The sequence below is a fragment of the Macrotis lagotis genome, chromosome 1, assembly GCF_037893015.1.
Source record: "Macrotis lagotis isolate mMagLag1 chromosome 1, bilby.v1.9.chrom.fasta, whole genome shotgun sequence".
Classification (NCBI taxonomy): Eukaryota; Metazoa; Chordata; class Mammalia; order Peramelemorphia; family Peramelidae; genus Macrotis; species Macrotis lagotis.
Window position 1 is genome coordinate 932229461 of NC_133658.1, and position 13715 is coordinate 932243175.

A 13715-nucleotide genomic window follows, 5' to 3' on the forward strand; every position below is an offset into this window, starting at 1 on the left:
CTCAAGTCTTCCTGACTTCAGGGCCAGTATTCTATCAACTGCCCACTTAGCTGCCCCCTTGTGACTTTTTATATGAATTAATGAATGAAAAAGAGCAGATGTTCAAGATGGTCTGAGTAGATAGTGGGATGGGATAGGAAGCTGAAACAGTGGTGTCCAGGATCAGACAGTAGCTAGAGAAGTTGAAGTTGGCTAATTTATTTATATACAATATACAGTCAACTGGGTTAGGCCCCAATTTGAGAGTTCCAAAGGTGGGTGGATTCATAGATTGTCAGAGGACCCAGCCGGGGAGGTCCAGGCCTCAGATCCATTGTGGAGGTACTAGTTGATGTAGGATGGCCATGAGATCAGTAGGGGATGGAATGGGTGATTAACTAAGGCAAGAATTTATTCCCCAACTCCATTTTCATCTTTTTTGGGGGGAATTTAGTATAAGATGGTACTTCCTTCAGATACTTTCTTCCTAGACTTATACATCAGGCAACTATTTCTGGTTCATTCTGGCTCTGCTTTTCTGGGTTTTTTATTTTATACTTTGAATGACACCTACTTTGCAGTACAGTTTGAAACTTAGGAGGAAGTTTGTGGTTCATTTCATCTGAACTTTTTTCATTCTTTCTCATAAGATTTTAGACCTTTGTTTTGCCAAGTGAATTTTGTTATTCTTTTTTTCAATTCCATAAAATATTCCCATGGTTATTTGTAGAGAGCATTTAAGTAATATTTCACTATAATTGAATTTATAGCAAAGATGACAGGATAGTCCAATGTTAAGAAAGTCCTTGAAATAATTAAGCATTTACACAGAAAGCCACCAGTAGATGCAGAAAGAAGGCTTTCCTAAAATGTAACACTATTTATCTAAAATATTCTAAATAGCAAGACCTCAAGGTCTCCTTTGTTGCTGTTGTTCATTTGTTTTAGATATGTCCAACTCATTTGGGGTTTTCTTGACAGAGATGCTGGAGTGGTTTGCTATTTCCTTCTCCAGCTCATTTTTCAGATGAGGAAACTGGGGCAACCAGTGTTAAATGCTCAGAGTCACATAGCTAATAAGTGAGGCTAGATTTGAACTGTGCAACTCTGCGAATCATTTAACCCTATCTACCTCGGTTCCTCATCTGTAAAGATACCCTTAGCTATTGAGAAGACAAGAAAAATAAAATGTTTTAGTCATGCAAATATATATTCTTTTTTATTTCATTACTTTTGCAAGGCAGTGGGGTTAAGTGATTTGCCCAAGGTTACACAGGTAGGTAATTATTAAGAGTCTGAGGCCAGATTTGAAATCAGGTCTTCCTGACTCTAGGGCCAGCGCTCTATCTACTGTACCACTTAGCTGCCCCTATATACTCTTTTTTTTTTTAAGATTTTGCAAGGCAATGGGGTTAAGTAGCTTGTGCAAGGCCACACAGCTAAGGTAATTATTAAGTGTCTGAGGCCGAAATTGAACTCAGGTCCTCCTGACTCCAAAGCCAGTGCTCTGTCCACTACACCACCTAGCCACCCCACCCTATATACTCTTAAAAATCATGTTTTAGCATCCTCCATTTTATTCTTTTGAATTACCTTGCCATACTCCATGATGAAGCCAGCACTTAACACTCTTAGTCATGATTATTAAATTTTCTTGAACATTTATAGGTCAGAAATTAGCAAATGCTACAGATCAGGGCTTGATGGTCTTGTTAATTGTCTTGACTTGAGAAAAGTAATGGGAAAAATTTTAATAATGTATATTAGGCTTAGAATCATGCTCTGCATATATTTTTTTCTTCCCCAGAGAACCGGTTGTTAAACATTTACCAGCATAGTACTGATGGTAGTTTTCCAGTCCAATTCATCATAATCATCCTGAACTTAGTGGACACCTTATGTGTCTTGGCTCTACTACACCTCCGAACTCCCAAACTTAAGTGATCCACCATCATCAGAGACTACACTTGGCAAAGAACTAGATTAAAATGAAAAGTTGGATCTAAAATATATCAATATATTCCTAAAGGAGAAATTTAGTATTAAAATATATTCATATTAGTAAGAGCCACCTTTCTAAGATGATAAGGTACAGAACAGCCTATCTACATGGACAGAGGAAGCTTCTTGCGAAGAGGTTCTCTTTTCCAGAAAAGTTATGGGTTCAGACCTTGAAATACCTCAAACACCATAGGAAAATTTTTTTTAAAAAGAACAGCAGAAAATATTTAGTAATCCTGAAGGACAAACTCCTATTTCTTTTTTCTTTTTTTTTAGATTTTTCAAGGTTAAGTGGCTTGCCCAAGGCCACACGGCTTTATTAAGTGTCTGAGGCCAGATTTGAACCCAGGTACTCCTGACTCCAAGGCTGGTGCTCTATTCACTGTGCCACCTAGCCACCCCACAAACTCCTATTTCTCTGCTTAATAAAGGAACTGTATTTTTATTTATGATTCATCCTTGGGCTATTCACTAGTATTTCTTGTGTATTTTGAGTGGTGTAGCTCAGCCTTAATGAATGTTAAACACTTTTCCCAAGTGCTCTGGCAATAACTGGTCTGTCTTCTATTAGTCAACCTCCCTTTTCCTAAGTAGGTGAAGTAAGCTTGCCCAAGTCATTTTCTAGGTTGCTCATCATCCTCCTTGATGGAGGAAACAAAAATCTACAGCATATTTTGAAACAGCCTCCTTTTTCCCAGTTCCGAGGGCCATGAGTATCGATCGATGCTTTTTTGTTTCTTTCAGATTCACTTAGTTTGGAGATTAGGTGTGAAACCAAGGACTCGGCAGCACCTCTGGGTGATTGCACAGGGCTCTCTTCTAAGAAGGAATTCATCAAGGATGGTCCCTGGGATTTCAAGCTAGAAGAAGCTTGGGAATTTGATGTCAGGTTAGAGAAACCAAAGGACCTGGGGGAGAAACAGTCCAGACAAGTAACAGTTTCTGACAGAGAATCTTCTAAGGGGAACAGCCATGACTGTAAAATATTTGGGGAAAGTTTCAGTCTGGGCCCGTTCTTTGTCCCACAAGAAGCCCTGCCTACAGCAGTTGACCAAGGTAAGCTCTTCACCCAGTTTTCAGACCTAAGGAATCATAATGCAACATCCTTAGGGAAGAACTTTTCTAAGCACAATAAATGCAGGAAGCCCTTAAGTTACCATTCAAATCTTATTGAATTCTATACGGTACACCCTGGTGACCAATCATATGTATGTAAAGAATGTGGGAAAACCTTCAGCCACAGGGGAAACCTTAACAAACATCTGAGAGTTCATACTGGAGAGAAACCTTTTGAGTGTATTGAATGTGGGGATACCTTTAGCCAGAGGAGAAACCTGAATGCGCATCAGAGAATTCATACTGGAGAGAAACCACATGAATGTAATGAATGTGGGAAAGCCTTCACCCAAAGATCACATCTTACGCAGCATCAGAGAAAGCATAATGGAAAGAAACCCTATAAATGCAATGAATGTGGGAAAGCCTTCAATCACAAGGGAAACCTTAACCGACATCAGAGCATTCATACTGGAGAGAAACCCTTTGAATGTAATGACTGTGGGAAAGCCTTCACCCAGAGAAGAGACCTGAATGCCCATCAAAGAATCCATACTGGAGAGAAACCCTTTGAATGCACTGAATGTGGGAAAGCCTTCAATCTCCGGGGGAGCCTTAATCAGCACCAGAGAATTCACACAGGAGAGAAGCCCTTTGAATGTGGTGAATGTGGGAAAGCCTTCAGGCAGAGGGGATATCTTATATATCATAAGAGAATCCATACTGGAGAGAAACCATTTAAATGCACTGAATGTGGGAAAGCCTTCAGACAGAGGGGGAACCTTAGTGAACACAAAAGAATCCATACAGGAGAGAAGCCCTTTGAATGTAATCTCTGTGGGAAGGCCTTCCGAAATGCCTTATGCCTTACTCAGCATCACAGAAGTCACACTGGAGAAAAACCCTTTGCATGCACTGAATGTGGGAAAGCCTTCAACCACAGAAGAAACCTTAATCGACATCAGAGCATTCATACTGGAGAAAAAACTTTTGAATGCAATGAATGTGGGAAAGCTTTCAGCCAGAGAGGAGACCTCAATGCACATCAAAGAATCCATACTGGAGTAAAACCCTTTGCATGTAATGAATGTGGAAAAACCTTCAACCACAGGGGAAACCTTAATGTACACCAGAGAATTCATACGGGAGAAAAACCCTTTGAATGTAACGAATGTGGAAAAGCTTTCAGCCAAAGGGGAAGCCGGAACCAGCACCAGATAATTCACACCAGAGAGAAACTCTTTTGAGTGCAATGAATGTAGGAAAGCTTTCATTTGGATAAAACCCCTTAATGAACATCAGAGAATTCATCATGGAGAAAACATCAAAGTAATGAATTTGGGAAAGCATCAAATAATTCATCTGAATTAGAAGCTTTCTGAATGTCATGATCTTGGGAAGAACTTTTAAATACTCTATCCCTCATCAAACATCAGGGATTCCATGATGTGAACCATCAGTGGGGATGAAATAACATGGCTTCTGTTTCATACAGAGCTGTTGTTTTCTCTGCCTTGTCTCTCTTGATTTGGGTCTCAGGACCATTTTTATCTCAGCAGGTTTTTGGTAAGATGCCTCTATTTTCATTTTTGTAAATAATTTATGTAATATAAATTTTAATTGTTCTTTAAATATATGATAGAATTCACTTATATGTGTACCTATCCACCCTCCTCACCTCCCCTCAATGACCCACCTTAGGAGTTTTTGATTTATTCAGTTTTTGCTTTTGAGATCAAATTTGCAGCCTCAGACACTTAATAATTCCCTAGCTGTGTGACCTTGGGCAAGCCACTTAACCCCATTTGCCTTGCAAAAAAAATGTATTATTTATTATCTCAATCATTATTTTTATTTCCAGTTTTGTTTATTCTGTTTTCAACCTTTTTTATTTCATGTAGAGATTTTTACTTTGTGATTTTTCCCAAGTCTGAGTCACTTCCCTTATCAATGATCCCCACTGGCTTTCTGTTGCCCCTAGGTTCCACTGTTAAGCTTCTCTGGCTTGTCTTCTCAATCATCTGGCCCTCTGCCCATTGCCCACAACTCGTCTCTCTCCTTTCTTTGTGCCTTTCTCCTCCTCCCAGAAGGCGCTTCTCCTTGCCCTGGTCTCTGCCTTGTAGGAGACTTGACTTCCTTCAGAAATGCCTTTCCTGATACCCTTATTTACAGATGCGCGCTCACTTTCCCATGGACCTTCTCTATTTTGTATATACTCGTTTATATAAATGGTATCTCCCTAATAGAATGGAAGCTCTTTGAAAACAGGATGGTTTTGTTCTTGATTTTGTGCCCCTAGTGCCTAGCATAGTGCCTGGCAATTGGTAGGCGATCACTAAAGATGGATGAATGTTGTTCTAGTTTAGTTGCATGCGCAATTCATTTAATAATCTCATTTTCTCTCTTTCTGATGTAGACATATCTTTATCTATACATATATTTAATTGCTGTTCCCTCTAAGGACCATCTTGGCATCATCCCATCAGTTTTAAAGTATATTGTGTCTTTTCACCGTTTTCTTCGGTATAATGTCTGTTTCTATCAGTCGTCTTTGATCCACTCATTCATTTGTTTTAGATTATTGAAGTCAGAATACTTTATTTAGAATTCCCTTATTAATTATATAATGGATCTTTAAAAATTTGCCGTTCAGATTTTGAGTTCTTTTTGTCACTGTGTATGTGTAATGAATTTTTGTAAGACTGAGAAAAAGTACTCTTTTTGATCCTACTCAATAATCAACAATGCTTTCATGCCTAATTTTTAAATATTCTCTTTAGATCCTAACTTTGTTTTTTTTTTAAGCTTTTCTTCTAATCCTAACCTGACCCCTAACCCTCAATGCCTCCCAACTCCCAAGTCTAACTTGGTCTTCAATGATTATTGTTTTTCTGCCTCTTTCTTAAATGCTATGCTATTAAGTAATATATAATTAATATTGACATTGTTTCATGCTCTGTGGTATTACTGTGCATATTTCTGCAGTTATTTCTTAACCATATCTGTTTTAATTGCTGCTTTAACTTTGTTCATGATCACTACTTCTGTATTTTTTAATCTGCTGAGACACTGAACATACCTACTCATTTTAACTCCATTTGAATCTTTATATTTTAGGTGTTTCTTATAAATAACAAATTGTAGGACTCTTTTCTTGTTCAATTTGCTACCCTCATGAGTTTTATGAGTGACCTGTTTGAGTCATGAATATTGATACAGAAATGTTAAATAAAATATGACCAAAGAGGCTACTGTAATATATTCATTAATGCCAAAAACAATAAAAAGCAAATAACAAGGTCTATAGTATTAAAGCCTTTGACAGGAAAATCTGCCCTTATTTCTATTTTAAACTAAGAAACGCAGTAATAAATAGACCTTTGTTTTTGCTTAGATGGATTTTACAACAGCTGGTTCTTTGGGTGGGAGGGATGGACCATTAGGAAAGGACAGTGAGAAATAAAAGCAATTGATAAAAACATTAAAAAATTTTAAAGTTACAAAACCTTGTTGAATACTAGGAAGTTGGGAAAGTGGAATTGGCACCAGCAGCTGCCTTATTGTAGAAATTAAGGACTGTATCTTGTTCTTTACATATATAATAGATGGTGTCAGTAGAGTTGTCTAAGAGGGCTGGTCTCATCTAGGCTGCTGTGGGGTACAGTATTTAGAGCACTGGATCTGAAGTCAGGAAAGCTGGGGTTCAAATCCAGCCTCAGACACCTTCTAGTGGTGTGACCTTGGGCAAGTCACTTCCTCTCTGTTTCAGTCTCAACTGTATTACCACCAACCTTCATGCCTGTGGTGAAGATCATGAGATAAGATTTGTAAAGTACACAGAACAGTGCCTGCTTACAAGTAGATTCTTCTCTTCTTCTCAAGACAGCGCCTGAACGACAAGCTTTTAAAAATGTTTACTTGGGGGAATTTTAGTTGGTTCATTTCCTTTTTTAAATTCTACATTTAGTTAAAAAATATCACCAAAACAGAAATTCAGTTGCACAGACAAAAATTTTAAGTACTTAAATGCAACTTAAATATTTACATTTTGTTCAATAATGTATACATTTACTTTAACTAGAGTATTTTTAAAAAGTATGTTTGCTTTTGTTTACTATGGTGACATTTTTTCTCCAGGTATTTTTCTGAATCTTATTTTTGCTGAATATCATGTTTTGGAAAAACACTCTCTCCTTCTCTATAGATATTAGGTTGGTTTTTGTCCTTTGTTGCCAAAGAAGACCAAAAATGGCATCACTGTGATTGAGACAAATGACGTGTGTCCAACTATGACTGATCAGACCAATATGTTCTTGGAATGCTCTACCACAGGTTGGGCTTACCTGGGGTGGGGACTCTAAACTTAGATATGTCACATTTCCTCTGAGCTGCTTCCATTCTGCTTCCTCATAGAGCGCAGCCCCCTCATTGATGAGGGTACGCCATGCGGGGCAGTCCTGTGCCAAGGTCCCATGCTGCTGTATGTCTGTGTGTGTGTGTGTGTGTGTGTGTGTGTGTGTGTGTGTGTGTGTATAACTATATAAATATTTCCACAGGGATTGATACCTATTTAGAAAAGTTAACATGTGATTGATAGTTTAGGAGAAGGAGGTTTGGGAAAAGTTTTTCAGATGTTCACGTAAGCCGAAACTTGAAGGAAACTCAAGGCATTCCAGACGGGTGGCAGCCTGGGCAGCAGCCAATACAGGCAATGGAACAAATCTCCTAACTAGCAGGAGGAATTTTATCTGCCTATTAACGTAATATTAAGACTAGAGGTGGAGGTTGGGGCAGATTGGAAAGCTTTAAATTTCAGATGGCACTTTATTCTTTCCTGCATCTAGGCTAAAGATGCTCAAGCCTGGTGATGAGTCCTTTGATTTAGTCACATTTGCCAAGTATTGGGACATTGGATTGGGAAGGATGAAAGGGAGGACAGTGGAGGTAGGGGCAACAGTTATGTGATGTGCAGCAATCCAAGTTAGGGGACAGGAGGGCATGACCTAGGGTTGTCCTCGTGAGTGTAGAGAGAAAGGGATAGATGTAAGAGACTTGGGAGATGGAGTCCAGATGGATGTGGAGATAAAAGGAAGAGATATCAAAATGCCTTCAAGTGGAGAAGGGGGATGGGTGAGAGGGATACTGATCTCATTGAAGTCGGAGGGAAGTGTTGAGAACTGAGTTTAGAGAGAAAATTAGTTCTTTGAACATGTTGAGTTTGATATTCTGATGGGATATCTTGCTTCTACCCAGCAGACTAGTGGGGATAGGGAACTAGTCAGAATAAGCTAACAGGGAATTGATCCCAAAGATAAGGAGACATACTATCTTGCCCAATATAGGGAATTCAAGTCTCTTGACCCATATGAAGTATGCAGTCACTACCACTGCCGCCACCACTTCCCCTCACAATCTCAATGGACAAAAGTCAGGATTCTGAACCCAGGACCCTTGAGAACAGAAGTGATGCCCAGACCATCACCCTAGTCACTGCAGCCAGCATCCAGAGGAGCAGTCCTTGTGAAGAATGGGCCCACTTATTCCCACCAACCCCCTACCTGACTGGTAGCCAAGCCAGCCAAACCACAGCAAAGGGGCCTCAAGACAGGTCAAATCCCACCCTTGACATCAGGCCTTTCCCAGTCCTATCTTCTCCTCCATGCCTTTTCTCTCAGAATACTTTGCATCATTTAGAAGGATAGATAGATGGTAGATTGATTTTGGTATGGACATATTTACATGTCTCCCCCAATTAGAATGTGATCAGTGTTTTTGTTTTCTCTGCATTCTTAGCCTTGGTAAAAGGTGCTTGGCTCTGTTAATCACTTAATAAAGGCTGATAAATAATTGGATGAGGGACACAGTAGAGGCTTTTTGTGCAAGTCAAACCATCTTGACCATCTTTCAAACCCAGATGGGTCTTCTCAAGATGCTAAACCCAAGAGCCTACGGAAGAGCAAATTCCAGGTTACTAATGCTACTTACAGCCCAGCCTCCTAGTTACTTATCCAGGGAACTACTTCTGAAGATGCTGCAGCCCTGAAGGCCTCTTCTGTAGCGACAGCCACTGAAGGAAAAAACACAGAAAAGAGAGTTCTTATCACCAAACCCCTGTCAGAAATGTAGCTGAGGAGATTGGGGGGAAATGTAAAACTCAAATAATATCTTTAATAAAAATAAATTTAAATGATAAAAAAAAATGTAGCTGAGGGACAGCTAGGTGGCGTAGAGGATAAAGTACCAGCTCTGGAGTCAGAAGGATCTGAGTTCAAATTCAGCCTCAGCCACTTAATTACCTAGCTGTGTGCCCTTGGGCAAGTCACTTAACCCCAACTGCCTTGCCAAAAAAAATGTATCTGGTTTTGTTAGTGGCAATAACATCTAAGTTTGTCATTGTCCTCTAAGGATCCTGGGGTATTTACATCTGCCTCAAGTTGACTTCTCCCACAGGTCTCATCTGATTATTAATCTCATACAGATTACTGATTACTCATCTGATTCCTACTGATCCCTGCCTTATGTTTCTATTTGTGCTCTCAGCAATTAGCCCAGAGCTTCCTAGCACCTTTTTGTGCGTTGCCTTCCCCCATTAGAATGGAAGCTTAAGGGCAAGAACTGTCTTGCTTATGTTTGTGTCTTAGAACACTTCATAAATGGTTTTTTTTTAAATTATCTAGCAATAGAAATACTAAGTTGCTTAATGTTACTGATCCTGTATAAAATGTTCTCCTGCTTCTGCTCATTTCACTTTGTATTTGTTCATGTAAATTTTTCCAGGTTTTTCTAAAATCTACTTGCTTGCCATTTCTTATAGCGCCATAGTATTCCATTACATTCATGTAGCACAGCATGTATAATTATTCCCCAGTTGATGGCCATCCATCCCCTTAATTTCCAATCCTTTGCTTCTGCATAAAGAACCTACAATTATTTTTGTACATGGGAGTCCTTTCCCCTTTTTGGTGATCTCTTTGGGATACAGACCTAACCAGTGGTATTGCTAGATGAAAGAGTATGCACCATTTGATTGCCCTTTGGGCAGAGTTCTAAATTGCTCCCCAGAATGTTTGGATCAGTTTAAAACACCACCAGTAGTGAATTAGTGACCCACTTTCCCCACATTTTATGCAACATTCATCATTTTCCTTTTCTGTCATATTAACTAGTCTTATAACTGTGATGTGGCATCTCAGAATTGTTTTACTTTTTTCCATATAAGTATGGATAACTTTGCTTTCTTCATCTGAAAAGTGCCTGATCATATCCTTTCACCATTTATCAATTGGGAAATGACTTGTATTCTTAGAAATTTGATCAATTCTCAAAATATTTGCAAAATGAGGTCTTAATCAGAGGCATCTATTATTCTTTTCAAGAAGATGGAAAAATACAGATTAGATAACACTGTCAGATTCTGGAACAATTGTGACTGGATGCAAAGAGAAGTTTAGCAGGTGAGGAAGTAGATAGAATGCTGTACCTGAAGTCACGATGACTGGTCTCCCCGATTCAAATCTGAACTCACTCATTAGCTGTATGACCCTGAGGAAATCATTTCACTCTGTTTGCCTCAGTTCCCTCATCTGTAAAATCAGTTAGAGAAGGAAATAGTGAACCACTGCTAAATCTTTGCCAAGAAAACCCCCAAATGGGATCACAGAGAGTTGGAAAGACTGAAAACACCTGAACAGCTGTGATAGATTATTACTGATGATGTCATTCTGGCAGAAGGTGGAGGGCCCCAGGGATCTGTACTTTATCCTGTGCTCATTTAACATTTTTACCAATAATTGGGATGATGCATAAATGATATATGGATCGAATATGCTGATCACACCAAATTGGGAAGAATAATAACTAAGACACCAGAAGAGAGTGTCAAGATCCAAAAAGTGTCTCAATAGCCTTGCATATTGAGCTGGATCCATGAGTGAAGGAGGAAGGTGAACGGAGGGGGGTGGTTCGTTTGGTTGTTTTAGTCATGTATGACTCTCAGACCCCATTTGGGGTTTTCTGGGCAGAGATTGGAGCGATTTACCATTTCCTTCTCTGGTTCATTTTATAGATGAGGAAGGTATGTGACAGCTAGGAAGGATCTGAGAAGGTTTGAACTCATGAAGATGCGTCTCCCTGCTTCCAAGACGCAGTATTTTACATATACCACCTAGCCGCACCACTGAATACAAGCTGCATATTTTAGAAATTCAAGCTTAAACAGTAAGATGGGGGAGCCAAAGTTAGACAGTGGTTTGCCGAGAAAAGATCTGGGGGCTTCGATGAGCTGCAAGCTCAAAGAAACAACCATGTGATGTCCCAGCTGAAAAACTGAGAAAGCTGAGGCGCTGCACGAAGAGGGACACAGCTAACAGGCCGCACTCAAACGTGACCAGAACTCATCTGGCGTGCTAAGCTCGGTTCACCTGTGGGGTTCGGGGGCCTGCCCAAGGCCACCCGGCGAGGTCCTCACAAGGTGTCTGAGGTTCAATCTGGACCCGGGCCCTCCTGACGCTGCGCGGCCTAGCTGCCATGTTCCGTTCTTGGTGCCGTGACTGAAGGACACGGGTGACCAGAGCCTCCACAGGGGGACAGCTGGGCCAGAGACGGGCCTCGAGGCCTTGTCACTTGGGGGCCGTGAAAGAACTGGGGATAACGAGGGAGAAGCTTCAAGGGGGTCATGAGCCCCGGGTTCCATTCTTGTGTTTTGCCTCAGAGAGCAGCACCGAGAGCGAGGGCTGAGAGACAAAGAGGCCGCTTGAGATGTGATGCCAAATCAACAATTATCCGTGTTTTGTTTTTAAGTGCTTTTCAGGTTTTTGCAAGGCAGTGGGGTTCAGTGACTCGGCCAAGGCCACCCAGCGAGGTCCTTGTGGTGTTTGAACTCGGGTCCTCCCGGCTCCGCTGTAAACACTCCTCCCTCCCTCCCATTGCAGCCACTTGTCACCCCCGGGTGCCGGCCCCAGGCCTTCCCAAGTTCACGGCCTCGGCGGCCCCGGGCCTTGTCCGGAAGCGCTCGTGGAGGCTCCCGGGCGGGCGCGTCATCAGGGACCGCGCGTGGCCAGGCCTTCTGGGCTGTAGTCCCCGGGTGAGTACGGCCCAGCGCCCTCTGGGAGTTGTAGTGCGCGCAGGCACAGATGCGCTCGGAGAGTGCGGTGGGAGTGTCGCTCCCGTTCTCCGGGTTCGCAGCCCGCTGCCTTCTGGGAGCTGTAGTCCGTGGGGCAGCGCCGCGCTTCGGAGGCTGCGCGGTCGGCGGTGTCAGCGGCGGGGGCAGCAGGGCCTGCTTGGTGACCCCGGGCGAGTCCCGGGCCTGTTTGCCCCGGATGTCCTCACCTAGGAACCGAGCCGGAGAAGGGCGCGGCGGATGAAAAGCCCGGATGCACGCACGCGCACACACGACCCGCCGAGGGCGGGCTAGGTTCTTCCCCAGGACAAGCACGTGGGTGGGGAGGGGGCTGTGCAGGGCCCGGATGTGCCTCACTCTCCGGAGTTCCGTTTCTGGGCCGCGTGCGGAGAGCGCCGCCCCGCGGTCGGGAGGACCCGAGTTCGAATGCGGGCAAGGCCCTCGCCCCACCCCGCGGCCGTGGCCCCGGGCCCCCCAGTCCCCTCCCCCACGGGGCCCCCGGGCCCCCCAGTCCCCTCCCCCACGGGGCCCGCGCCGCCCCCGGCCACGCGCCCCCGGGTCTCCGGGCCCCCGCCCCCACGGGGCCCAAAGCTTCGGGGACAGACCGAGGTCACGAGTCTGTGACTCGGCCAAGGTCACGCAGCACGTGCCCTTCGGCGAGGGGCGCGAACACTTGGAGCGGGCAGGCCTTGCCAGTGGGGGCTGGCAGCCTTTCCTGCCTTCCGGAGCCAGGGGCGGCTGTGCCAGGGCGGCTGTGCCAGGGGCGGCTGTGCCAGGGCGGGGCTCTTCCTGGGGAGCGGCCCCCACAGGCCCCGGGGACAACGGCCAGCCATGCGGCTTGTCCGGCCGCTCACCTCGCATCTTGCCGCTCCTTCTCAGCCCCGCCCGAAGCCGCGGGCGCCCAGAAACGGTTCTTGGGGTCGCCGGGGCGGGAGCGGGGCTCCGCGCCTCCCCGGGAAGGCATCGCCCAGGGCCCGGCCCCCCAGGGCCCCGAAGCCCGGCCCCCCGGCGGCTGTGCATGGAGCCGGAGCCCGGGCCGGCGCCGTCCGGCCGGTCAGTCCGGAGCCACTCGGGCCGGCGCCGTCCGGCCGGCCAGTCCGGAGCCACTCGGGCCGGCGCCGTCCGGCCGGCCAGTCCGGAGCCACTCGGGCCGGCGCCGTCCGGCCGGTCAGTCCGGAGCCACTCGGGCCGGCGCCGTCCGGCCGGTCAGTCCGGAGCCACTCGGGCCGGCGCCGTCCGGCCGGTCAGTCCGGAGCCACTCGGGCCGGCGCCGTCCGGCCGGTCAGTCCGGAGCCACTCGGGCCGGCGCCGTCCGGCCGGTCAGTCCGGAGCCACTCGGGCCGCAGGTTGGAGCGTGTGGACACTAGCCGCGGTGGCGGCTGAAGCCGGGCTAGCGGGAAGGAGAAGCTCTTGGAACAGGAATTTAGGCCTTCAATAAGTATTTATTAAGCCCTTGCTGTATGCCGGGGCCAAAGACATAAAAGAAGAAATGGTCCCTTTGGCCAAGGAGCTCATCGTCTCCTGGGGAGAAATAATAGGTTTTTAGAAAAGTAAACACAAA

The 13715-nt window shown here is 44.5% G+C and overlaps 1 protein-coding gene and 1 pseudogene across 1 annotated transcript in view; one reads left to right on the forward strand and one right to left on the reverse strand.

The window, feature by feature from the left end:
- The window catches only part of LOC141510158 (uncharacterized), a 22729-nt gene extending 15675 nt beyond the window's left edge, over positions 1–7054 (forward strand). Inside the window, 2 exon segments of the mRNA XM_074220179.1 lie at positions 2725–4274; positions 4276–7054. Of these exon segments, the coding sequence (XP_074076280.1) occupies positions 2725–4274; positions 4276–4407 (1682 nt within the window). The 3' untranslated portion in view covers positions 4408–7054.
- The window catches only part of LOC141510187 (dCTP pyrophosphatase 1 pseudogene), a 19921-nt pseudogene extending 7584 nt beyond the window's left edge, over positions 1–12337 (reverse strand).
- Between the last annotated feature and the right edge of the window lie 1378 nt (positions 12338–13715).